At 43.3% G+C, this 27,649-nt stretch overlaps 1 protein-coding gene and 1 non-coding gene across 5 annotated transcripts in view; one reads left to right on the top strand and one right to left on the bottom strand.

The window, feature by feature from the left end:
- The window catches only part of SUSD6 (sushi domain containing 6), a 97,809-nt gene that overhangs the window by 48,039 nt on the left and 22,121 nt on the right, over positions 1 to 27,649 (bottom strand). For 2 of the 4 annotated variants that reach the window (XM_072839074.1, XM_072839077.1), the window contains one exon: positions 4,597 to 4,801. In XM_072839074.1, the coding sequence (XP_072695175.1) occupies positions 4,597 to 4,717 (121 nt within the window). In that variant the 5' untranslated portion in view covers positions 4,718 to 4,801. Of the gene's footprint in view, positions 1 to 4,596; positions 4,802 to 5,073; positions 5,207 to 10,176; positions 10,342 to 27,649 lie in introns of those variants that run through there. The other 2 variants (XM_072839075.1, XM_072839076.1) reach the window with 2 other exon arrangements.
- On the top strand, positions 15,736 to 15,843 carry LOC140640711 (U6 spliceosomal RNA). Its single transcript, XR_012037352.1, has one exon. It is a non-coding gene; the product is annotated as a U6 spliceosomal RNA (small nuclear RNA).

Below are 27,649 nucleotides of genomic sequence, written 5' to 3'. Positions count from 1 at the left end.
TTAAAAATTGCTTTAGGTGCTTGTGTGATGTTCAACATGGCCTAAAGCATGACAGAAACACATTCAAGGGGGCAGCGTGGGGATCAGAAACAAGTAAAATATGGAGTTTATTTTCAGTAAATATCCTCAGGAAAGGGAGAGAATGAAAATCAAAACCATTTTACATGACTCAGCAAGCCAGCTGGATTGAGACCATCATACTATGCAAACATGAGCTTTCTGGAAGGCAAAGGGATTTCCAGATATAACCAATCCTTCCTCCACTGGTCAAGTATGACATCTCGTCCCACTTCCTTATCCTAGGCACAAAAAATGACTTTGCATCTTTAGCTTTGTTTTTTTAAAGACAGCAAAGGATATCATCTGCATAAAATCTCCAGCCCAGCATGACTCAACAGCAGGTCACATACCAATTCTGTTGCTGTCATTATCTGGGAATTACATCACACATTTTATATGCCAAGTGCCCTCCAATCATTTTTATTAGTCTACACAACACCAACCTCACATCCTTAAGGATTTTGTTTCTTTTTTGAAGGAGACACAAAGTGGTCAAATGATTTGCCTTAAGTCATAATGCAAGTTTCTTAACATAAAGGGAAGGAGTTGTGAGATCTGGGAGAGGCTACTACACAGCTGAGACTCTAATTCCTCTCTAGCCCAAGAAGAGAGGCAAGCTGGATACTCTGCCCATAGATTTTATTTTTAATTCTGGTCTTTCGCCTGCATAGTGTGACCAGTATGAGGATAATGTATGCTTCCTTCTGCCACTCCCTGAAAGGAAACTTTCAATAATTTTCCCCATCTCCACTTAAGGAATGACCAAGGGGGAAGCTGGACCTACTGCCTCTTGAAACCAACATGGAAAACTGAACCTCAATCATGGCATAACTCTGACCCAGAACTCTCTAGTGCCTGTTCCTATATGAGTCTTTTCTTCTACACCTGAGCAATTATGACCAAGACTAAGGATGACTGTGGTATTTATAGCCAGAGGCTATACAGATGAATTGCCCCCCAGAGGATGCCCACTTACCTATGTCCAGTGGGATTCTCCTAGTCATAAGTGTGCACATACACACAAGCATATTCAAGGTCTAGTAGAGCCCACAGGGTTAACAAAGGCTGTGTATTTTACAAGCACCTCCTTTTAAAATGCCTCTGGAGGGATCCCTGGGTGGCGCAGCGGTTTGGCGCCTGCCTTTGGCCCAGGGCGCGATCCTGGAGACCCGGGATCGAGTCCCACATCGGGCTCCCGGTGCATGGAGCCTGCTTCTCCCTCTGCCTGTGTCTCTGCCTCTCTCTCTCTCTCTCTCTCTGATGACTATCATGAATAAATAAATAAAATCTTTAAAAAAATAAAAATAAAAAAAAATAAAATGCCTCTGGAATGGGTGTTCAGGTGTAGCTATAGGTGCAGGTAAGATATATACAAAGAGGAAGAGGGGACCTCTCCTGAATGGAATTGCCTTTCTTCAACTTCAAAGTATCTGAAAGTCTTGGTTTTTTGGCAAGCCTGCCTGGGGAACTGCTTATGGCAGGCACAGCCATACAGGTGTGCTCACTTTTCAGCTGAAGGAGTAGGTACCTCCTTCCCCAAGGAGCAACTTCATGGAGGGAAACACACTGACAGCAATGTGGTGCACTGGATCTAAGTAATGGTGCCACCTCCTCCCCTGCCTGCATCCTGCTGTGCCAGTATACATGTTTTGTGGGAGGAGAAAAGACTTAGGGCGAGGGGGTAGCAGGGGAGGGAGGATTCTTTGCAGATGGGGGAGGGGAAAAACTACAGAGCCAACTTTTCCATCCTGCTCTGAGCACACACTACAGACATACATTTTTCCACACTGGAGAATAATAATCCCTTTATCCAGCCAGTCTGAAACCATCAGTCCCTGATAATTGAATTCAGACCTTGGATGGAAAGTTGGGAAGGTGTGGGTAGTTGGAAAATGGGGTGGGAAATGGGAGGAGGCAGGGGTGGAGCCCATAAAAAGGAGGGTGGCAGTAGGTGGAATGGCTTAATGAAGTTAAAGAGAGTAAAGACTTCAGAAACTGAAGGCAGATGTTCTGCCCTAATATTGCCAGGTCACACAATGGGACAGCTTCCCTAGTGGAGCCTGGGAAGAAGGTGGTCTTGGTGGCATTCCAGGTACTAAGCCAGGTTCTAGTCCTGGCCCTAGGACCCTGGACAAGTGCATGACCTCTACAATCCTTGCTCTGTCATTCCATTCATGCATATACTTATTGAATACTATTTGTTCTGGGCTAGGGGTACGATGGCAATCCTCTTCTATAAAGGGCTAAATATTTCAGGCCTCGGGGGGTGGGGGGGGGACGGACACAGTCTATGTCACAACTACCCAATGCTGCCACTGTAACACAAACACAGCAACAGACAAAATATATATGGTTGAACATTGCTATGTTCCAATAAAACTTTATTTATGGATACTGAAATATGAGCTTACAATTTTTATGTATCATGAAATATTATTTTGATTTTTCCCCAATTATTTAAAAATATAAAACCATTCTGGGCTCACAGGCCATACAAAAGCAGCAGGGAGGATTTGGTCCATGGACCATAGCCCACCAACTTCTGCTCTAGAAATACAGTGGTAAACAAGACAGGGTCTTTAACATCCTGTTGCTCTGTAAGTAGCACTTCTAGAAATCTCCTCTGGCTTTGGCTGTAAGCCCTATGAATGTAAGCCCTGCTTCATCTGGTTGCACATTGGTGGAGCCTGGCCTTCTTTTCCCTTTGGAACCTCATATAGCCCTAATGCCCACATTCTGGGTTCCTAATCATCAGTGGCCTCCTTGGCTGTACCAGGGGCTCCTCATAGCAAAAGAGGTCTAAGGCTTCATGGAAAAGGTTTAAGTGTCAGAACAGAGTGAAGAGGAGAGGACAGAAGATGGAATCTGTAATGTGGCTGGTGGAGAAGGCTACAATGGAACAACAAATGTGTAACTGTTTCTCCCAATAATTCTGAAGAAAAAGCTTATATGCACCATTATCTGTTATGTGTTGAGTAAGCAGGTGGTGGGAGCTAATAGAGAATGAGGAGGAGCACTGAGCTATAGGGACTCTATACATTACACTCCAGAATCTAGCTAAGATCCCTCTCCAGGGAACTCTGTCCAAAGAAAACTGCCATATACATGTACCTAATGAGGTCTGGTAGGAGCCCCCATACTGTTGAGTTCAATCATTATTAGTTGAGGGGTACTTGGGTGGTTCAGTTGTTTGGGCTTCCAACTCTTGACTTCAGCTCAGGTTGTGATCTCAGGATTGTAGGATCCGGCCCCACACTGGGCTCCCCACTCAGCTCAGAGTCTGCCTGTCCCTCTTCCTCTGCTCCTCCCCCACTTGTGTGCATGTGTGTGCTTGCTTTCTCTTTAATAAATACATAAAATCTTTTTTTTTTTTTTAAGATTTTACTTATTTATTCATGAAAGACACAGAGAGAGAGAAGCAGGCTCCCTGCAGGGAGACTGATGTGGGACTCGATCCCCAGGACCGGGATCATGCCCTGAGCCAAAGGCAGATGCTCAACCACTAAGCCACCAAGGTGTCCCCATCAAATCTTTTTTTAAAAAGTATAATTAGTTGAGACCTCTACTGGTGCTTGCAGATACAAAGGCTCTATCTATGGAGGTTCTCTAGCATTATCCAGAGGCCTATAGTACACACCCAAATATGCCCTTGCTAAAAAGAATGCCAGGTCTAGAGGACCACACGTTGAGAACCTAGAACGGTCTTCAGAGCACTGCAAAAGACAACAAGGATCATACAAACTCAAAAAGGCTCATGGCTGCATTTCTAGCCCCTTCTAGGGCTCTTGAAGCTCACCAGCTTGAACCAGAAAGTCCTTAGAATCATGAAAATATAGATGGAGGAAACTGGATATGACCTTAAAGGTATCCAGGTTAACCCCTTCATTTGATAAATGGAGAAACTGAGCCACATAATGGCTACATGGCTTGTCCAAGATCACGAAATTTATAGTGTCAGACAAGGTTACAATACCCCAACTCTACTTATTCTGAGAGAAAACAAAAAGACAAAAAAAACCAAACAATAAAGAGCTAACAATCATGAAGTGCCTATTGTTATTTCAGACGATCTTCACAACCACCCTCGAGGTAGCTACTAACTAGTATTATCCCATTCTGTGGCTGAAGAAACTGAGGCTTACAGAAGTGAGACCTACTCAGGTCCCAGAGCCAGCAACAGTAGCACTGGACTCAGAATACAGCAGTCTGATTCTAAAACCTGCACCCTGATGCCCATCATGCTCTGAACCCTACAGATAAGCTCCATCCTACCTGATGACACCAGCTGCGGGGAGAGGGCTGATAATGTCGTCCTCATAGGTTCCTACACACCTCTCCTCCAGTTGGCTGAGGAGGCCCCTTCCTGCCAGACCCCCAGGACTGGCCCCCTGCTATACCACAGCATAAAATCCCACCACCACCCTCTGCTCTCTCTGCAATTGGCCTCTAGATGGAGAGTCCCCTATCTGGGCTTCAGAGAAACAATGGTACTGAGTTTTTTCCCTCCCACACACACAGAGGCAGGCCAGAACCCACCTGAGGCAAGTCCGTCTCCAAAGAGGGTGCTAAGGATCACCAGCGGAAGGAACACTCCATGTCCCACGGAGGCCACGGCCAACGCTGAGGTGCTCTTTGGTGCTATCCTGCCATGGCACATCTTTTATCCGTCCAAGTTATTTTAAAAAGAAAAAATTTAAAAGCCAGAAGTAAGAATTCTGAAGTCAGCAGCAGGCAGATTTACCTATAAAAAAACAAACAAAAAACAAGGACATATGTAAAAACTTCAGCCATAAGTAAGGTGCAGGTAGGCACTTTGGTAAGGAAGCTATAATCACATACAAAGTTGAAAGAATTCTAGTAACTGAATTCCTGCTGCCAAGAAGGAACAGGTACATAAGTGGCTTTTTAATGCATTATCTGGGGAAATGCTGAGGCCTGCAGCAAGCTGCCATCAGCGTCTGCATCAAGGAGCCAGATCCTCGTAATAGGCCAAGGAGACAAGCACAGGCTTACCTGGAGATCTGCTGTCAGGCACAGCAGAGCTTTCAGAAACTGCCCTGGCTCTGCCCCACCGCCTCCAACAGAAAGGAGGAGAGAGGCAGCTGTTGACACAGAGTGCTACACCCCTGAGTCAGGCTTTGCCTCTGCCACTTGGACTGAGGGAGTTCAACCAACCGAAAGGAAAAAAAAAAAATAGAGAACACGTGTCTTAAAGAGAGAAATACACCGCCTAAAGATGGAATGCAGCAGCAGGAGCCAAGGGCCCATGGCTAGGCTTGCTCAACTGCCAGAGGCTGGATGAGCCCCTGAGGATCTGATGCTGACTGCACAGCCATGAATCTCAAAAATGGACCAATTAATCCAGGCTCACCCGACACACCTGTGACTCCAGAGGCCACACTTCTTGGCTGTACCTGACAAGGACTAGGGGGGAGAACCACAACTGACTTCAGAAGACTAGGAACCAGAGTTTTTGGGGAAAAAATAAACAAAAAAACAAAAAAAAATAGAGGTCAAGGCTTTTAGGGATTATTTTCTATGTGCCTTCAGAGAAGCAGCTGAATTGAAAATACATTATGATACAGGCCTATTATATTTTAGTTAACTCATCTGATTTCATTCATCCTTGTTTATAACAGGTATTCCAATAAGATTACACTCTCTTTTTAAATTCCATATACATACCTTCTCCATTAATAAGGCTTCATGTAATAAATAAGGGAGCCTGCCATCTACAATCCTAATAAAGGATGCCCCTCAGATTCTGCCAGAATATTAACCAGCCCTGCCTTCCAAATACGTCTGAAGCTTTGACTCAGGCCTACATCCCCCGCTAAAGAGAGTTACTTCATACAGCATCATGAATTATCTTCATACGAAGGGAAAGCAGCCACGCTGGTCTTCAATGAGCATGAGCCAGGGGTTCAAGAACAGAGCTAACCACTGGGTCCTTACTCACTATTCCCAAGTAGCTGTGACTATAGCAGTCTTCTGTCCACAGCTTTTACCCAGGCTCCATCTTTAAAGCTATAGAAAAGGCATGGTTCATAAAGAGGTCTAGAGTGGAGTGCAAGTGCCGCAAAACAGTATACAAAACTGTGTAAATAGGCAGAAAGTGTATACATTTATGTGGCTAAGAACATTAAAGTTGGAATGCCAATATTCAAATCTGTTTCCTCTGTCATGACCATATGACCAAATCATTTTCTTAGCCTCAGCTTCCTCATCTGTAAAATGGGAACAGTAACCATAATTCCTCCTAGTTTTGACATAAGGATTAGGATCAGAGAAAACACTTGGCAGTGCCTGGCACTTTTGCAAGTCCTCAATAAACACTGCCTGTTATTGCTGTTGTAATTATTAATAATCCCTGAGCTAGAGGGACCTTAGAGATCATCAGGCTTCACCTCCTCATTCGATAGATGCCAAAACCAAGGTAAGAAGAGGTTAAAGAATATGTCCAGTTAGCAATAGGCCCTTTGGTGCTGCCATTTTGGATTCATTCACTGCAGGTATCTCTACCAGGCAGTCATCATCCTCTCAAGGCAACAACCAGTGGATCATTGAGAATAATACCTGGTTGTGCCACAGTACAGTACATGCACAACAAATATTTCTCTAGTGAATGAATGAGGCTGGATCAGAGTAGTGCTTAGATGCTCTTTGCACAAGTGACGGTAATCAGTAAAGACTACCCAGAGGAGATGATGCTGACTACTAGTGCCTATGTTGAGTGAAAAAGAAGGAAAAAAAGAAGGTACTAAATACAAGTGGACGACAACAATGGGAGCAAAGCATTCTTGGCAGAAGCTAGAGTCAAAGGCTAGGCTAAGGAATTTAAACTTTACCTCAAAAACCATGTAGAGCTTACAGGATTACAGAGAAGTTACAAGACCAAATCCATTTAGGAAGATCACTCTGGAGAGGATTTTGGGGTCAGTGTAGGGGGCACCAACTGGTAAAGGACCTTAAATTTAGTATTTTATAATTAATGTGGAGTTCTTTTGAGAGCAATTTGACATCTGTCGCTAAAATGAACACATTCTCTAACCCATCAATTCTGCTTTTAGAACCTATCCTCAGAAGTCACATGAGCAATGATGTAGATGCAAGATGTTCACTGTATTCTTTGTACTGGCAAAAGATTGAAGTGAGATGAGTTAAACAAGTTGTCATACACACACGTAATGGAATATTATGCATTGGTTTGCGAAGAACTAGGCAGGTCAGTCTGTACTCATATATGCAATGACTTCCAAAATTAGCATATGGAGAAAATCATTTGTGTGTATGCATGTATTTTTAAAGAGGATACACATACACACACCTATATGCCCTGAAAATCTCTGGAATGATGCACAAGAAATCAGCTAACAACTGCCTTCAGCAAGGAGAGGTAAGTGGTTAACAGGAAAAGAATTCATTTTTCACTGTTTGTATTCCCTCTTAATCTCCTGAGTCTTGTACATTGTATATGTATTACCTATTAAAATAGATAAAATGTAAAATAAAATTAATATAGCAAGGTTTTCCTCTAAACCGCCTGCCTCTTCTTTCAACAAACTGATATTTAAATAAAAGTGATTCCTTCTCCTGCCAGGAATACAGGCACTTTCAGGGCTCAGCACAAGAGTCATCTCCTGGAGGAATTCTTTTCTGACACCTCACACTACACCCAAATCCAGTAGGACTAACTCCCTCCTGAGTCCCAAAGTGTCTTGAGCACCCTGCTAGGAGTATACCTCTAATAGGTTAATATACCTACATGTTTATTTGTCTCACCTCACCAAACTCAACATTCCTTGAAGGCAGGGACTGTGACTTACTTAACAGAAAAGACAGCCTGGCACCTGACAGGCAGGGAACAAACGTTTACCAAACTCATGAACACTGTGGGGAGGAGCCAGTATAGAATTAGGAAGAAAATGCACACATCTTTTCTCTCTTCTTTGCAAAGCCCCCATTGTCATTATTCCCATCAAGAGAAAAGATAAATAGAGGGCAGTGTAGTGTTTGCATGCAACCAAGAGTTAGCACTTCAGAAGTACTACAGAGAAAAGGGAAGCCTCACAACCTTAGGGTATTGCTCATAATGGGAGAATCCACCTACTGTGGAGAAAGGGTCACCTATATACATCTTATCATTTTAAGAAGGTATCTGCTTTGAACACAGAATTAAAAAATAAAATAAAACCTGAATTGTGACTTCAGACCAAGTAAAAAGAAAAACACTTCAGAATAAATAAACTAGATATTAATTACCCCTAGAGAAATGCACAAAAACACAAAGAAGGAAGAAGAAAGAAGAAGAATCCATTTCACTTGAGTATTCCTTTGGTACCTTTCTTCTCCAGAGAGAAAGTAGGTGCTGATTGTCAGGGGCTGGGGGAGGAAGGAATAGGGAGTTAGTGTTCATTAGTAAGTACAGACTTTGAGTTTTGCCAGATGAAGAATTCTGGAGATGGATAAATAAATGGTGGTGATGGTTGTACAACAATGTGAATGCACTCATGCCACTGAACTGCACACTTAAAAATTGGTTAAGATGATCAATTTCATTTTATATGTATTCTACCACAAAAAAATTTGGAAAAATTATGATTAAAGAGGAGCCTGGAGCTAAGCTTCATGTTCAAAGCTGGCACTCATCCACCCTCACAAGGCATATAACATTTAAACTTAAGAGGTAGGGATCCCTGGATGGCTCAGCGGTTTGGTGCCTGCCTTTGGCCCAGGGCGCGATCCTGGAGTCCAGGGATTGAGTCCCGCATCGGGCTCCTGGCATGGAGCCTGCTTCTCCCTCCTCCTGTGTCTCTGCCTCCTTTCTATGTCTATCATGAATAAATAAATCTTTAAAATAAAAAAATAAAAAAAATAAAAAAAAAAATAAAAATAAAAAAAAAATAAAATAAAATAAAATAAAATAAAAAAATAAACTTAAGAGGTAAAGAGGAGAGGAGGGATCCCTGGGTGGCGCAGCGGTTTAGCGCCTGCCTTTGGCCCGGGGCGTGATCCTGGAGAACCAGGATTGAATCCCACGTTGGGCTCCTGGTGCATGGAGCCTGCTTCTCCCTCTGCCTATGTCTCTGCCTCTCTCTCTCTGTGTGACTATCATAAATAAATAAAAAATTAAAAAAAAAAAAAAAAAGAGGAGAGGAAAGGGTCTGGGGACTGCAAGTCAGTCCCCTCTCTGCCACCAAACAGCTGGCTGGTCATGAAGGCTCCCTGGCATCTGTTTCCCATCTAAAAAAGGCTCAGGGCCTCTCCCAGCCACAAAATTCTCCACAACATCCAAGCTTCTCTGTCTGTGTAAAATAGATCTCTTCCTCTATCAGCCTGCTTTCCTTTCTAAAATATAGGGTGAGGAGGAGTCATGGAAAATGTACACTCATCCTTGCCATATTCTTTCTCGGGACTAGTGCTGCTGCCCCAATAGCATGTGGTAAAGAGAGACCCCATGAGGCAGAATGTCAGGCTCTCAAGGTCAGTGTTTGGTCTCTCCCACCTCTGTGAATTCTGAACATTAAAAGCTGCGTGAATGCTCTGCTGAACATCATGGACACTCATTTCCTTTCAGAATAATCCTCTGTGATGATCTATGACTCTCATCATGGGGAAGCCACTTACCTCACCTTGGCTTCTGTTACCTCATCTATAAAATGGGGCTGTTGTTTGCTTTAAATATCTCCCTACTCTCCATTGAGGCTCAAAAAGGACAAAATACAAAGGACAGCTTTGTAAACTGGCAAGACTTGGGTCCTTCTATCTACAGTCTTGGCCTCAGAGCTAAGACAGCAGAGGGCTATCTGAGAAACTGCTCATCAAAAATGATGATGAAAACACGACAGACTTCTGGAGTAAAGGGCAACCTGTAACACAAGCCTAAAGTCCACAAGATTTGCTTGCTTTTTGTTGCCACAGATGCTTCCAGATTAACTAAAGAGCCTGAAAAAATTAAAAGTATTCTGGGAGTCACCTTCAAAAATGGTTCACAGACTAGGGAAGCAACAGTAGCAGGTGGGGAAGCAGCCATGAAACAACCAAGGCACTCTGCCTCTGAGACAGCTCAGGGCCCAGACCGCCTCAGCCCATGTGCCTGGTTGCCCTGGGGCCTACCTCTGTGGAGAAATGTCACAGTCCTGGGACGCCTGGATGGCTCAGTGGTTGAGCTCCTGCCTTTGGACCAGGGCGTGATCCTGGAGACCTGGAATCAAGTCCCACATCGGGCTCCCTGCATGGAGCCTGCTTCTCTCTCTGGCTGTGTCTCTGCCTCTCATGAATAAATAAATAAAATCTTAAAAAAAAAAAAAAAAAGAAAGAAAGAAATGTCACAGTCCTGCGGAAGTAGCAGGGTCATGTCACACTCTACTGAACTCTCCTCTGTGGAGACAGGAGTCTTGACTGTCAAACGTGGCTCCCAGGTGCTAAGTGGGTTTCTCTACAGTTCTAAGAGATCAGCCTCAATCTATATGTAATTTTCAGGACAGATTATTTCCTAAACCACGACCCATCTCTCTGTTAGTTAAGACAATGAACTGGATGGGTTATACAAACATAAATCCTTTTCTTGGCTCAGACCTAGTTCAGAAAGGGGATGGTGGCAGTGGAAAGTCTACAACAAGAATGTTTGTTTCTTTGATTATCCATCATCACCAACCCCAATGCTGCTATGTGATGGGGGATGACAGAGAACAGTTCATGAAATGTGATCAGAATTTAACCAGTTAATTACCTTTAACTGGAAAGTGTAAGAAGTCCTAATTCTGTGAAGTCCAAAGTCCCCCAAAGGGTGTGATAAGAGAAGTGGCTAACATACCAAGAAGGCCTCCCTTATTGCTCCCTTTCTTCCCTTCTATGTCTCCTCTACTTCCCTCCTACTCATCCTGAAATAGCTGGGCCACAGCAGCAAAAGATATCTAAACGTTTATCAGATCTTAATGCCTCCCACTGTTCCCTCCAAAATGAAAAAAAAAAGGAAGTTACTTCTAGATGTCTTCAGTTTCCTTTATTCCCCCTCATGACTCCTTCCAATCTTGCTAACCTCTACATCTTCCCCCTTCTTTTGTGCCACTAACATAAGGGGTTCAGTAGGCACAAAGTCTGCTACTGGGCTTGGAGATCCTTGCCAGCCAGAATATTACTTCATCCATTTTCTTTTTATGTCCAGCTCCAAAGTCCGAAAGACACAAAGTCAAACTCTCGTTAAAATTCACCTCCTAGAAATCCCAAAATAATCCTCAGCTTTCCTCATAAACCACCTAAGCCAGAGTAGGGTAGGTGTTAGAGGTTTTTTTAAAATTGCTTTGATATTCTTTTTATCTTTGTCTGGTTTCCCCAGAACTGCTCCCCACACCCTCCTGTTGTCACGCTTTACCCCTACTGTATTCCTCAGGCTTCAGACAGCAGGGACACTAACACTACCCCCACCCCATCCCTAAGCCTCTCTTTAGCCGTCTCCAACATCTATTCCAGAACCTAAGAGCAGGATGATTGCAGCATGGATCTAAATGCACAGGACAGCTCTAAGTCCCAGCTCCACCAACCAACAGTGGACTGACCTCAGGCAAGTCAATTATTCTTCCTGGTCCTCAGGGTGGGCCTGGATGATCCCCAAATGCCCTTTCAGTTCTAAGGAATCTGGAATGTCTTCTAGGGAATAGGAGGGGCCCAGAAATATTTCCTCTGAAAACATAAGTCAACAAAAGTTCTAACTAGAAGGAAGAAATGTTAAATCCATCCTCTTTGTTCTGTATGAGCAGTCCTCTCTCCCTTCGTCTCCGAAGACCCACTTAGCATCCATCTCCTTCTGTACTGCAGCAAACTCAGGAAACTCCACTTTTCCATTTAGAGCTTAATCAATCCATCAGCACATTTGTATAGGCCATCCGTACACAGCGTTCCTAAAGGGCTTTCCAAAAATAACAAATGTCTAACAAAAAACCCCAGCCTGTGTGTGAGTGCGTGTGCGTGCACACACAGATCACTGCAGAGCTATAGGGGCCCAGAGAGAAAGAGAAAAGACACAAGAGAGAAGGACAGAAGAGAACAAAACACAGACTTGACACAGGACAGAAAAAAAGGAGAGGGAAGGCAGAGTGGCTGTGAGCAGGAACTTGGCTCAGGCTGTAAATTTCCAGCCCTGAAGCAGGAAACCACTTCTCTAGTCCCAGCTTCACCAATAACTAATGGGCTGAACTAGGACAAATCACACCACCTCCCTATGCCTCTTTCCTCATCAGTAAAATCAAACAGTTCAACTAAATATTTCTCAGAGGCTGGTATCGTGGAAAGATTCTAACAGACTGGGCCAGAATCTCTGCTCTGCTCGGATATTATTAGTCGAGTAGTCTAGGGCAAATTATTTTCAGTTCCTATCTATAAACTGGATACACAATACCCACTTCATTGGGTAGTTGTGAGGGGGAAATGAGATAAACGTGAAGGACGCAGAATGGGGTAAGGGAGAATGGGCACTCAAATTAGTCGTCGGCTAAGGCCCCTTCCTGCTCTAACAGGCCATGATTGAGCGTCCACTGAATTCCCAAAGGGCACTGTTTCAGGTGGGCTGGAAACGTATGCCCTAAAACTAGGCTCAAAACACACTTAGTTTAAAGGGTAGAACAGCCAACAGGTTAAACAAGTGAACCGCCAAGGTTCTCCTCCATGAAGGTCTAAAAATATATTTTTTAAGGAACATTTCCTTCCCTCAAATTAAATAATCATGTATGTGACTATAGTAAGGCAGTATTTGTGAAAAGGGGACCTGGGAGGCTTTCTACTCTGAACATGTATGGAAGGATGAGGCACAGAGCTTACATATTTGTTACATACACACACACACGCACACACTCACTCACTCACTCTACCTCATTAAATAGGGGCCATTACCCCCCTTTTTACAGATAAATGAAATCTAAGGGGCCAAAATCTATTCTCCTCCTGCTTTCCTACTTCAAAAGGCTCCCTGCACTTCTGTTTTCCAAATACAAGGTCAAGTTTAGTTGCATCTCTTCTGAGTAAACTCATCAATTCAGCCCACAAGCATGGAAGGCCCTTCTGAACTCAAAGTTTCAAAGCTGGGACCAAGAATGGGACAACCAATCATATCCCTCCCTAGGGCCTACTCACAGTTACTTAACTGTTGTTGTAGGCTGCATTTACTGCAGGTAGTAAATTCCTGTAGAGACCACCAACTCTGCCTCTTTCTACACCCCAAAGTGCTCAACATTTACTTATTCACTGAAAGGGGAAAAGAGATAACCCCAAAAGACATAATGTGTATAGGAAATACAAGATATCAAAGTCATAGCAGACATAAAACAGGAGGGGAAAGGGGCATAAATCCTGAAGTTTTGGCCAGGTAGCAAAACACGTGCTTGGTAGAAGGGGCTATAATTGGTTTCTAGACTCCAGAGATATATCTATGTGTCATCACATACCTCTGGCTTGGTTCCCATCAGAGCTGAGTGGAGCAGGCTTCAATACCCACTGGGCAAATAAAGTCTGGGAAGCTGATTTGCTAAATCTGATTTCTTAGGGCTCTGTGTTTGCAGTGACTATACTGCAATACAGCAAATATTTACTGGCTGTCTTCAGTGCAAGGCTTGGGTGATCACAGAGATGAAGTGTAGCACAGACATGAATTCCCTACTCTCAGGGAATTCACAATCTACATGAGAGGAATTATAGGCTTATCTATATATAACATTGTGAAAGTTACAAGGGTCCAATAAAAGGGTTGTTTCTTTTAAAAGTGTTATGAGAATGCAGAGATAGGAATAAAGACTTCTGAGTGGGATTGGGGGGAAGTGAAAAGTTGAACTGGACCTTGAAGATCATGCATTTACCTAGGGAGCTCTCAGGACAGATTTGCATGCATAGTGCTAATTATAAAGAAAGAAAAGGAAATGGAAAGCAATTCACCAAAAGGATGGCAGAGAGAGAGAGAAAGAAGGATAAAAAAAGTGGTAATTTTGTCTGCCAGGCCCACCGAAAGCTCTGTCTGGTAATGAGAAATAAATATCTATATACCTTCAATCAAGATGTTTAGGTGCTAGATTTTGGTTTCCAAAGTACCCAAAACTGTGTAAGAAACACCTCCTCCAGGTCAAAAATAGCAAACCCAAGAGAACTGGCCGATGCAGTTATGTTTACTTTTTACCATTTCTGTGGATCACTTCCCAAAGGCCCCCAATGGGATGATATAAACAGGTCTGTGTCACTTCCTGGTTCTCAGGCCTTCTGCTACATTCCCAGTCAGTCTGGGAAGGCTGCCTATTTAAAAATAAACTTTAAAAAACTCACCAAAACCCCAACTCTAAACCACCCTTTCCTCTACTTCATTTAATTTCACTAAAATTAAAAGGGACTGAGTGAGAAATGAGACACAAATGACCACAAAGAATGAATTCTCAGCTCAAAACTAAAATATATGCTGCGATCAGGGTCAGGAGATCTGGATTCTACTCATGTTCTGCTTCTAACTGGAAAACTTGACCTTGAGCAAGCAAGATGCTGCATCTTTCTGCACAATAGCTGCTTCAGCATACTTAACTCCAATGAAGTTATCCAATCGTTTTGGACCTCAGTTTCCTCATCTATAAAATAGTGCCAATAATAGCTACCTCATGGCTAAAAGTATTATACAAAGAAATGCATGCAAAGCACTTAACATAACACCTGGCACTTAGTGAGCTGTCAAACATAAGTAGATATTGAAATTATTACCACCTATCATTATTATTATTACACTATTTTCTGAATATATAAGGGTTGAGCTAGATGACCACTACCTGAAGAGCTTCTCTGGCTCCAAAATTCTATGATTTTAAGTCACTGTCTCCTTTTCTTAAGGGTCTGGATGGAAAGGAAGAAAATAAACTTGGCAAAACATGACAGTTACACATCCTCAGCATTTATGTCACAAACACTAGAATACAACTAATAAATCCATCAGTGAGTAAAAGGGGCCATATTACCCTCCCCACTGGAAATGTCTTACCTATTTCTGCATTAAACCAATAGCATGTGGTAATAAGTACACCTATGACACACTGGCTCTACTCCCATGAACACCAAGGATAATGCCCTCTTAGGCCAACACAATCTGATTTCACCCACCTCATCTTTAACTGTCAGAAGCTCCTTAGAGCAGCCCTGAAAAACAGCTCAGTAGCCAACCCAATCCACTCATTTCTAATAATGACTAATCCCTCCACAAAGTGTTCCTGTTTAAAATTAAAAAGTGTCTTCTCCTTAACATAATTTGAATACGGCCAAAAGTCAAATGTCCTTCCCAAAAGCTAGTGTAACCAGAGTTATTTAGCTTTATCAAGGCCAAAGTGCTAGCTAAACCATAATTAAATTCAAATGAAATTAATACACTTTTCCTCTTATGTATTTACTTGGTGTCCATGACGTGCCAAATGCCATAGAAGATGCCAAGAAGTAACAGGATGGAGTGAGAACAGTAGAGGGTGGTGCTGAGGCTTTTGGCTTAAGTTACAGGGTGATTGGTGAAAGCTACCAAAGGAGAGAAAGAACACAGGTGGACAAGCAGATTTTAGTGAAGAATGTAATCAACTAAGTTCAGATTATTCTTGGACATGTTGAATTGTAGTTACTTCAAGGACATTCAGGTAGAAAGGTCTAGCAGGCAAATTAGAAATGAGTACGGTGCTCACTTCAGCAGCACATATACTAACTTTGGAACAATCCAGAGAAAATTAGCACAGCGCCTGCATAAGAAATGAGTATGAAATTCCACAGAGCACTTTAAGCTTGGAGTTAGCAGCTTATGAGTGATGTGAAACCATGCACAATAGATGGACTCACCCAAGAGAGCTGAGTGGGAAGAGAAGGAAGTCAGGACAGAATCCTGGGAAGAGCAATAACTTTTAAAAGCATTGTTAAGGAAAGCCCATGGAAAATACTGCTAAAAGTATGAAGAAACTAGGGACTGTGCATCAGAGATGCCAAGGAAGGGACAGAGATAGTCAAGGAGGATATAGAGGGAGTTGGCAGTGAAGGTCCAGTAAGATGAAGGCTGATCTGGTCATGAAATCCTTAGTGACCTCATCAAGAACAGTTTCATTTGAGTGGTAAGAGCAGATCATATGGATCTTAACATGAATCCAAAGTGAGGAAGTGGACACAATGAAGGCAAAACCATCGGGGGCAAGGAGTTGAAAAAAGGGGAGAAGAAAAACTGGAGGATGGCTAGAAGGAATTTGTATCTTATAAGCCATGCCTTCTCAGTTAACCCAAGGATTTTATTAAGATTCCTGAACTGCCCAGATAGTTTGGAGAGTCTCTCTGAACTGACACTCCCTAATGCTGTGGTTGGCCAAAGCTAGGGAGAAGCTGGAGATGAATATCAAAGAGCTGCCTGTTTTCTTAGTGTTCAACACCAGCAAAACAGCCTCTCCAGGGGCACCTGGATGGCTCAGTCAGTTAAGCGTCTACCTTCGGCTGGGGTCATGATCCCAGGGTCCTGGAGTTGAGCCCTGCCTTGGGCTGCTTTTCCCTCTCCCTCTGTCTGCTACCCTCCCAGCTTGTGCGCACGCGCTCTCTCTCTCTCTCTCTCCTCCCTTCTCTATGTCAAATAAATAAATAAAATCTTAAAAAAAAAAAAGCCTCTCCATCCCATTACCTCTCCATCCCATTACCCCTACCCCAAAACTGCTACATCTCTAAGATTCCTGAGTGGGAAGAAACAGTCAACCTAGTAGCAGGGCCAGAAGTGACCTTTCCTTGTGTCTCTCAGGCCTTAAGATTCTCCATAAACATGGTCCCACTACCTGCCATTTTCCTCCTTTCTACTCAAAGGTCTACCTGAGTATTTTCCCTTGAGGTTTGGTTCAGGCTCAGGGTTCCAGGAGCATGTTCCTCACCTCCATCTCCTGAAGCTTAACAGCCCCAATGAAGTATGCACTTAAGCCAAACAAGACATCGTCTTCTGGTTCCAAATGTTCTCCTCCATCTTGTGTAAATTCCAAGAAGCCTCTGAATCTATAACCAAACCATGACTCTTCCTGTCCTCTCCCTCACAAATTACTCAAACTTCCTGTATGTTGTCAAGGTTGGACTGTAAGGCCCCAAGCAAAAACAAGAAACAGGAACTTGCTTATTGTTCCTTCCCCTTTGATTAGTCCTACGCCCCTGCCTCCACCTCTACTCTCCACCAAGGCCTGCAAGCTCCAGTTCTAGTTCCAATCATACCTCTGGTTCTCCAGATGTAGGGCTCTAAATCAGGACCTGAAAAGAAAGGAATCTAATTCACAACAGATATTCTCTTAAATCTCCAAACACAGACTCTAAAAGGAACCTCAAATTAATCAAAGTTCAGGTAGAAGTACCAATCAAAGAACTTCAGAAAGCCCAAGTTACATCCCAGAAGATGTTAAGGGGAATTATGATAAACACAGCAGATGAGAAAGAGACATCATAAATTAATAAGGGAATCTGGTATTTCCTTCCAGACAAGGCACCTGGACTCATTCCTAACAAATATCTTCCTTATAGAATTTACTGACCTCAGTCAGCACCTAAATTGGGCCCCTACATATTCTAGATGCCATGAAAGGTACAAAGATGGAGAAAAGCATATGTCATAAAAGAGATTATAGTCTACTGGGGGAGATAAGACACATATACAAATAACTACAATATGAGGTAGAAAGTGAAAATACATGGGTGATATATAGCCAAAATGTCAAAGACAAAACACGGAAGTAAGCTGGAACCCAGAAGAGGGAAATGAAACTGTTAATTACAAGATCATTCAATGTAGGTTTTAGAGTTACACAAAAGGGACTTCAAATCCTGATTCTGCCTCTTGCTTCTTACAGGTCCTAGGTATACTGTTTTAACTGCTATAAGCCTCTGTTTTGTCATGTATAACACAGGGATAACAATACCTGTTTCACAGAATTTCAGAGTCCATGATTCACACATTTTTGGAGAGTTTAATATAGTATCTGGCACAGAGTAAGACTAGGTAAAGTGGAAAGGGCACTGCACATAGAGAGTTAATGCTCTTCCCTTCCCCACACAAGGCTACCTGGACCTAACTCGTGCACAGGCAGCTAGGCCCCAGCTACTTGTTCATCAACTGTGTCTATTAGTTCAGTTAGCTGCCCAGGTTAAATGGGAACATGGTCAGGAGGTGCAAGGAGGAGACTCAGTGTGTGTGTATATATATATATGTGCATGTTCATGTCAGGATAACACCTGGAAGCACACCTCCAGCTTTCTGCCAGAAAGTGCAGCACTGAAATACAGGTAAAATGACAGATTATACCATGTATATAGCATGTTACTTAACCATACTATTCTTTTGGATGTAGGCATTCAATTAATGTGTGGCAAAATGACATGACCCGAATCTGACTGAATTCTCAAAATTCCTCTCAATGGATCCATTTTTCAACAAGCAAACACAGGAGGAAAAAGACATCCAAGGTTAAAAGTTGGTCTGAGGTGACATGCCAAAGGACTTCCACCTCCAGTCGTGATGGAATAATGGACTAGATTTACTCTCTCTCCCTAAACAGCAAAAAGCTCTATATAATATATGAAATAATAGTTTTCAGATATTCAACAATAGGCAGCACAGGGCAGTGATCCTTGAATAAAGGGAAATGCAGTGAACCCTACTGGTGCCCTACTAACTCTGAGGAGTCTCCAGGACACAGCAGAGAGGAGAAACCTGAAAGAGTTCAACGATCTCACTGAGTCAAAGAGACAGAGCTGGGAATTGGGGGAGACCAATGTGGCTAGAATTGATAGGACAAAATAACTGAAAAGAAGCAGCCACAAAGAGAAAAAGCCTCAGAGATCTGTAGAGAGATCTCCTTAAATCTTTGGCTGAGTACTCATCTGTGCATAGTGCAAGGAAAATTCACAATGCTGGGGAAAAGAATGAATGGAAAGAAGTGGCATAATTCTCAGAGTTCACAGCCAGAAATATTCATGTTCCTATTAGCCAAAGTGGAAAAATCTCCTAATACACAGGGTATCAGATGGAATCTTCAGAAGGATTTGGCCTTAGTAGTGGGACCATTCCAGTCCTAGACTACAGACTGTTCTGGACCCACCCTAACAAAGCTAGAAAGCAAGCCTTGAAATGAAAAGGATCAAATTCCGAGTGGCTGAACTGCTTCCGAAAACAAAGCCCAAAAGTATTGAAAGGAACACAGCTTCAGCACCCAGAAAAATAAAACTATGTCTTGCTTCAAATAATAATAATAATAATAATAATAATAATAATAATAATAAACAGGACTGCAAAGAGGCAGAAAAATATGACCATAACTAGAAGAATAATCAAATAGAAACAGGCACAAAATTGATCCAATGATAGAATTAGTAGACAAGGATGTTAAAACTTCTATTTAAATATACTCCATGTATTCAAGAGAGAAGAGGAAGGCATGACACAACAAGGAAAGAAATGGAAGAGATAAAAAGATCCAAATAAACTTCTAGAAGGAAAAATACAAATATCTTAAGGAAAAATATATAGGATGGGATTAACAGATTAGACACTATAGAAGAAGAAATTCATGAACTTGTAAACACAGCAAAAACTATCCAAAATGATATACAGAAAACATCAGTCAGTAGTGAGACACTATCATGCAGCCTAATATACATATATGTACATATATATTATACATACAAATAACATGTGTGCGTGTGTGTATTTTGGGGTGGGGTAGGTAGACACAAAAAAATTTTCAAGAAATAATGGCAGAAAACTTTTCAAATTTGATGAAAACTATAAACCCACAAATCCAAGAGCTCATCATACTCCAAGAAGAAAGACAAAAAGAAAACACAAGGCACATCATAATCAAGATGCTGGAAATCAGTGATAGAGAAAATGTTAAAAGCAGCCATAGCAGGTAGAGGGGAAGGAGAGACATACTGCATACTGAAGAGCAAAGGATTACAGCAGGTTTATTATTAGAAATAATGCAACAGGCTCCATGCAGGAAGCCTGATATGGGACTCCATCCTGGGACCCTGGGATCACACCCTGAGCCAAAGGCAGACACTCAACCGCTGAGCCACCCAGGCATCCCATAATGCAACCCAGGAGGCAATGGAGCATCATGTTGAAAATACTGGGGAAAAAAATAGTCTGGCCCTGGTTAAGGAAAAATTGACAAGAACTATGAAGTTCCCATCACTAATGCTTTTTGTGCTCTGGAGTAACATTTTTCATGGAGGCCTCTGGTGAGCATAAGATGGGGAAAGGAGGTGCTCAGTGGCCTTAAAAACACTTGTAAGTACAGTAGCCTATGAAGAATGAAAAGAGGTAAAGACTCTTAGGTTCACACAGAGGGGCACTTAACCATGTTTTATACCAATGTATTCAGAGCATTACAGACTGTAGTTCTTATGCAGTCTTATGTCAATATTGCTTAACACAGTGGTAAAGAGACAAAGCAAGGTCTATCAGAGGATTCATCCCATCGGAAAAGAAAATCAAGTTAGAAATTAAAAGTAAATCTCATTAAGGAATGAGTTAGCCCTACCAGCATCAGGCATACTGCCTTCAAGTTATACATACCTGCTGGTTAATGTGCCTGACTGGCCTCTACAGATTCAGATGAAATGTTTTTTCAGAATGGAAGAGCGCTGCTTATGCAGAAGTAGTAACAATAACTAAAGATATGAATGAGAGTTATTCAATTCTTAGCTATGCAATCCAGCCCAGGGCAGCAGAATCTCTGGAGATTCTGGGCTGGTACCACATTCTTCAGAGTCCAGCCTGCAGCTCTGCATCCTGGCGGGACCATTAAGATGGCAACTTATCTGTCCCATGCATTGGCTGGTCTGGCCTCCCCACTAAACTGTAAGTGCCTAGAAAGGCCGGGGCCTCATCTGCTTTATGCTTTCTTTGTAACCCTGAGACCAACATACACTTAAAAAACACCACATAAAAAAACCCAGCATAGGGATCCCTGGGTGGTGCAGTGGTTTGGTGCCTGCCTTTGGCCCAGGGCGCGATCCTGGAGACCCGGGATCGAATCCCACGTCGGGCTCTCGGTGCATGGAGCCTGCTTCTCCCTCTGCCTATGTCTCTGCCTCTCTCTCTCTGTGACTATCATAAATAAATAAAAATTAAAAAAAAAAAAAACCCAGCATAGAGGAACTTGGATGGTTCAGTGGTTGAGCATCTGCCTTTGGCTCAGGTCCTGATCCCAGGGTCCTGGGATGAAGTCCCACACTGGACTCCCCAGCAGAGAGCCTGCTTCTCCCTCTGCATCTCTGTGTTCTTCATGAATAAATAAAATCTTTAAAAAAAAAAAAAAAAAAAAAACCAGCATAGGTACCCAAGAGGGACCTTCCTTCCCAAAATACTTGTTGCCTGAACTAGAGGTTCTAAACTGGGGGGGGGGGGGGGGATTTTAGCCCCCTCCCAGGATATCTGATAATATCTAGAGGCGTTTTTTATTGTTATAACTTGGGGGGAGGGGTGCTACTGACATCTAGTGGGTAGACACCAGGGAGGCCACTAAAGGTTTCACAAAAATTTTTTTAAAAACCAAAGAATTCGTAACAAAGAATTATTTAGCCCAAAATCTCAACAATGCTGCAGTTGAGAACCCTGGCATAAGTGAATGAATGCTGAGCTGTAGCAGATGCCAATAGATCTACCTTACCTGCGCATGTAGTGTAAAAGTCTCACACCACTAGAAAGTCTCTTGTCCTAACACTGTCTGCAGAACAACACTTTGATCCTCCCATAGTCCCTAACTTGGGCTCAGAGTCCCTCAGAGAGAGGAGCTTAGTAGTTCAGACATCTGGCTTTTAACTGGAGCTCTGCCACTAGCTAATTCTGAACATGTCACAAAACTCTTCTGGGCCTGTTTCCTCCTCAGTAAAATAGAGGAAGAGTTCCTCCAGTTCTAAAGTTCTATTTGAAACACTAGGTTTGGTCTTATCTATTTACAGTAAGCCAAAGAGAAAGGGGAAAGATCCAGTCTTACTGTGAGTATGCACATCCACCCTCTGAAGGACAGAGGTTCTTATATTGTGGAAACCAATCGCATTAAGAATGAGTTAGCCCAAACTGGGCCAAGGAGAGCTCCAGAGAAGCCAGGAACTCAGGCACAAGGAAAAGACATGGGAAAGGGCTCTGCAAATACTGACTGAAAGGCCAGCCCAGGCCCTCAAGTTTAAAATATTTAGTCCTTCACTAGCCTCCCTCTTGCCCTCCCCAGGTCAATCTTTTTAATCAGTGTGAAGAGGAGAAGGAGAAGGAGGAGGAGGAGGAGGACAACGACGACGACGACTTACTATTCAAACTATGGGTCACTGAACAGCAGCACTGGCAATCAGCTGGGAGCTTATTACAAACTCGAGAGGAATCTCAGCCTCCATCCCTGATCTCCTCAATCATAATCTGCATCGTAATAAAAGTCCGCAGGTGATTCCTATGCTTGTTAAAGTTTGAGAAGTCCCAGTTTAAGGTATGCTGCCCTCCTGTTCTCTGCATTGGCACCTCTTCACTTGGTAAAGATGACCTTAAGACTGTCTACATTCCTCCCTAACCCCACCTCTTGGCACAGCTTGTACACATGCGTACACACATACAGACCCCAGTTCAAAAACCTCCAAACCCAGAGTCATCAACAGTGACAGGGATAGGTTTACTTCCTCCCTGCTTCTTTCCTATGTCCACACAAGGCCAGAAACACAAGCAAAATCAGAGCTTTTGTAAGTGACTCAGCCCACCCCTGCTGTTCAAAGATTCCCTGGGAGAAGGGATAGAAAACCGGGTGGTGAACCCAAAGGTATAAACTCTAATGGAAAGAATCTCATCATTTACATCTGAACAGAGACCGACAGGGGTCCAATGTTTCATTTCTAGAGTTTGTTTTTTGCTTTTTTTGCTTTTTTCTTTTGCTGCTGCTGTCTTACATTACATAAAGATTCTTGGGGGCTCATGCTAAAGGGCAAGACATACACACAGAGTAAACAAAAACACAGCAAGGGTTCTCCTAGCAGAGTGGTGGGGTGCAGCAATTGGAACAAAAACAAGACCTCAATGAAGAGCAGCATAACAGAGCATTGGAAGAGAAGACAAAATGTGGGGTGAAGGGGGGCTGGACTCTGCTGACTAGTCTGTGCAGTGAAAGAGATTAGGTTGCTGCTCACCTCTTGCCCTACCCACTGTCACTAGCAGCAGATGGCCCAGACCCAGGCAGCTGGCAGCCACAGCAATCTGCACGCGCCTGCCTACCCCTCCCTCAGGGCTGCAGATGAGGAAGAGCAGGGCAAAGTCCAGACCCATTCCAGGTCAAAGCAACACCTAGAAAGAGCACCCCCAGGGTGTGGTGGCAACATCACTCAATGCTTTGCCACACTGAGATGAACCTTGAAAACAACTCTCAGCATTATCCAAGGTTCTCCTGTACCCACACACAAATCAGAAAGAGGGCTTGGTAAGGTGGGAAACATCTCCCCGGGTACGCTGGGCATGTTGGCCTAGGAGGAGTCATTTAATCATTCAACATTTGTGTGTACACATCACACTGCAGGCCCACAAGAGCCAACAGGGCATTCGGTGGTGAGAACAGACAATCTCTGCCCTCATGAAACACAAAGAAACAGACATTAACACAGTGGGGTAAGTGCTGAGCACAGAGTGATATGGCAATATGAGGAGGGGCACCCCCGCCAGTATGGGGGCAAGCAGCAGTCTAAACTGACACTGACTGTAGGAAGGGGCATTCCAGGGAGAGGAACAGCATGTGCCAAAGCCTGGAGGCAAAAGAGAACTGGGAAGCACAAGTTTTTCTGCCTTTTTGGCCTCTGGTCACCCTGACCAGAAGCACATTCATGGGGATCCTAACACATTATTATCTGAAGGAACTTGGGGCCTCGGGGTCATCTTGTAAAGTCCAATCTATCCATTTTAGGAGGAGAGCTGAGGTCCAGAAAGGGGCCATGACTTGCTCAGGGACACTGCTTATTGGTGGCTGAACCAGAACTCAGTTCTCCTATCTCTTCACTTAAGCAGAGTTCCCTCAAATATTCTTCAATCAGAATCCAAACACTGTGCTCCCTAGTGCCAGCCCCAGCACTCTTCCCCACTGTGCTCTGTGCATTCAGGGGGACCCAAGGCTCAGCTCACATCCATGAGGAAGTTCAGCAGCATCAGCCTCCAGGAACTCCAACATGGCAGGAACAATTCATGAAAAAGCAAGAGTGGCTACTTGCCTCTACCGGAAAGAGGCTGAGGGCATGCACATCAACAATCAAGATAGGTGTCGTTTTTTGTGGAGTGTTTTGAGGGGACATTTAACAAAAAATTGGCCTCCTTTGAAAATGAAGGAGGGTCATTCAGAAAACTGGAGGAGACTATCAGTTAACACAGAAACGGGAGATAAGTCTGAATGACTGCCAAACCATGCAAGCTTAATTAAGACTCTCCTACCCTTGGGAGGCCTGAGTGGCTCAGCGGTTGAGCACCTTCCTTCGGCCCAGGGAATGATCCTAGAGTCCAAGGATCGAGTCCCACATCGGGCTCCCTGCATGGAGCCTGCTACTCTCTCTGCCTTTGTCTCTGCCTCTCTCTCTCTTTCATGAATAAATAAACAAAATCTTAAACAAAAAAACTCTCCTACCTTTTCCCCAAGAAGCCCACCCCTCCTCTGGCTGATTCGCACTAAACTGAGCTGTGAGAAGCAGTCATTTCAGGGAAGCTGAAGGCCTCCCTGTTGGCCTAGCCTTGGGGGATGGGCCGGCATCCAGGGAGCCAAGCCACTAAAACTTCAAGGCACAGCTGCCCTTAGTGTCATCTTAGTATCTGCCTTCAATAGCACGTGCTCTAGGAAGGTCCCCCAGCCTTCAGCCTGCCACCCACCCACTCTGGATCAGTGTATGCAGTGTGGAAGTACTCATTAGCTTTTCAAGTGTAACCCTCTATAGAATCTGAATAGAAGGCAGTTACTCAGCTGCAAAGCAGAATTCCTCCTCCTCTGATAACAAAACAAAACTGCATGCCATAGACCAGCTAGCTGGTGAAAACTGTGGAAAGCAGCTAAGGGGCACTAGAGTTAAGCCCATTTACTAACCTCATGTAAATGCCTGGCAAACTTCAGCTCCAAGGCCATGAAGCATCAATATGATGAAAACATCCTCGAGATCAGAATTCTTACCTGTCCCAATGTCCTTGGACACCACCTGTGACCTCACATTCAAGTACAATCCTGGCCTTGGGTGCCAGTGCCAGCTCAGGACCCTAGACATGGATATTCTGGGCAAGGAAGGGGCCTGCAAGAAAAACGGACTTACTCAGGGGCTGAAGAGCAATGTTTGCTCTAATACAACAAAAGGACCATAATGGGGACCTTGCGACCTAAACTCCTTCATATCTGCCACAAGGAACCTCTGGGTGGAGGAGTGCGTGTGTGGTGTGTGTTGGGGGGTAACACTGTAGCCAGACTTCCTTTTCTTTCATCCAAACAGCAACCCTTAAGAACTTGCCTTCCTGAAAGACAAATGCAGTTCATTTTCAAACATCACTGAGAGAACTTCTTGTTTTCTCTCTCTGCTTTTTAAAACAGATGAATGCTCCCCTAGGGAAAAAGCAGCTGTAAATACAGGAGAGGGCAGAAAAAGAATCCTGCTATGAGTTCCAGAGGAACCATTATACCATTGTAAAAAGTGTTCTCAAAAAATAAAAAAACAACATACCCAATCCAAATGGAAAACACACAACTTTGTTCAAAGTACTTCTCTAAAGTATAACCTTTGGGCAGATGATTTCTCTATACTCCAAGACTGTTTTTTCCTCTACTCAACACCATGACCTTCACATATAAAGTGAGTTAGTAATTTTCTTCCCGGGAGACTTGGAAAGAACTAGCTCACAACTCAATCAGTGTATCTGCTACTGAGTGCCCATCATCATCACCATCATCATCAAAGTGCTAAACTTCATTACCAACTGCTACAGAAATTTAAGTAAATGTAAGCCATTGTTTTTAGGCAGACGGAGACCACAGTATTTACTAGCTGAAAACAGGATAGACAGAAGGAATAAATCGGAGAGAGACAGCCTGGCTTCTGCACTTATTACTTTCCAAAAGGAATAGCATTTTTCAAAAGCTCAGGATTCTGGGAAATCACCCACTGGCTTATTATAACCCTCCATCCAACAGTAATGAGGCTGCCACCTCGAAACCCATTTGCCAAAAATAAAAGATCTAAAGAGGTGTTTCAGAGAAAGTTTGTGAGAAGAAAATTCAAGCTGGTTTTATTTTCACATAAGCTACAATTAAATGGCTTTGCCTTTGCAACCATACTTCCTACCTACAATTCCAGTAAGTTTAGATGTGCCCCATAGACTTAAACCAGATTACAGGGAATTCAGCTGGCTAAAACTGGTCCCAGCCCACAGCCATTATTAGTTATTAACCTGTTTCATTGTCCTAGGTGGGTCTGAGAAATAAAAGGCAGACTGAGGAGAGAGTCAGCATGATGCTTAAAATTCTGAAGTTAGAAAAGGAAGACACTGCTTTTAATTTCATGTAAGATTCTACTGTTAGAAGAAAAAAATGCAACAAAAGCTATAAGCCCCATCAGCAACAAAGAAAGAAAATGCTTGTATTTGCAGAATACATTCACACCCTCCTAATGTCCCAGAGGAATCAATACAGATGCCATTAACAAATAAAACAAATTCTGAGTCCAATAGGTCTGTTACCTTAAGCTATAAGCTTCCCTATGGCCAAGCACCTTTCACCCTCCTTTTAGAAAGATTCACTACACAGGCATCTGGCCTCACAATTCCCCAAGAACCCTAGTGACCTTCTAGTATGAGCATATTTTCCACGTGAACCAGGATTTCAAGAGAATCTCAGAATGAGGTAAACTCTTCAGGGACAGGCCTGACCCTTCTGCCCTTTCCATTCTTTCTTAGATCCTGGTTTCCAGAGCACTTGAACAACTCCTGGATGGTCTTCGGGCCTCCAGACCATGCAGAATTCTGCAAGGAATTACACTCTCAAAGCACTGTCAGATCACCTTTCACCTCTAATGGGTCACCTATGTCTACCCTATGTAGCATTATTTTCTGTCAGTCCTCTATACACAGCTTGCAAAATGCACAGAAGGCACAGGCCCCAGCCCACCTGGAACCTTCAAGGGAGGCTGCAAACCCAGACATCAAACAATCAACGCACACAGTAAGGCAGGAGTATCTATTTCAGTATTCCACGTGGGTGTAATAAAATGCTAAATCGTGAGGTATGAATTAGAAAATAAGGAAGAACAAGCAGCAATTTGTAACCTAAGGACAAAATAATGAAAACAAACAAAAAAACAGAAAGGGTCTGAACCAAGACAAACAGGACCTTAAGAAGAAGGAAGGAAAGAAGGGGCGCCTGGGTGGCTCGGTTGTGTCCAACTCTTGACTTCGGCTCAGTACAAAATCACAGGATCATGAGATGGAGCCCAGAGCTCCACATGGGGCTCCGCAGTCCGTGGGGAGTCTGTTTCTCTCCTTCTACCTCTCCCACACAGGCACACTCTCTCTAAAAATCAACCAATCAATTAAAAAAAGCTG

The sequence above is a fragment of the Canis lupus genome, chromosome 9, assembly GCF_048164855.1.
Source record: "Canis lupus baileyi chromosome 9, mCanLup2.hap1, whole genome shotgun sequence".
Lineage (NCBI taxonomy): Eukaryota > Metazoa > Chordata > Mammalia > Carnivora > Canidae > Canis > Canis lupus.
The sequence above is the reverse complement of the archived record's forward strand: the minus strand, read 5'-3'. Positions and strand labels throughout refer to the sequence as shown.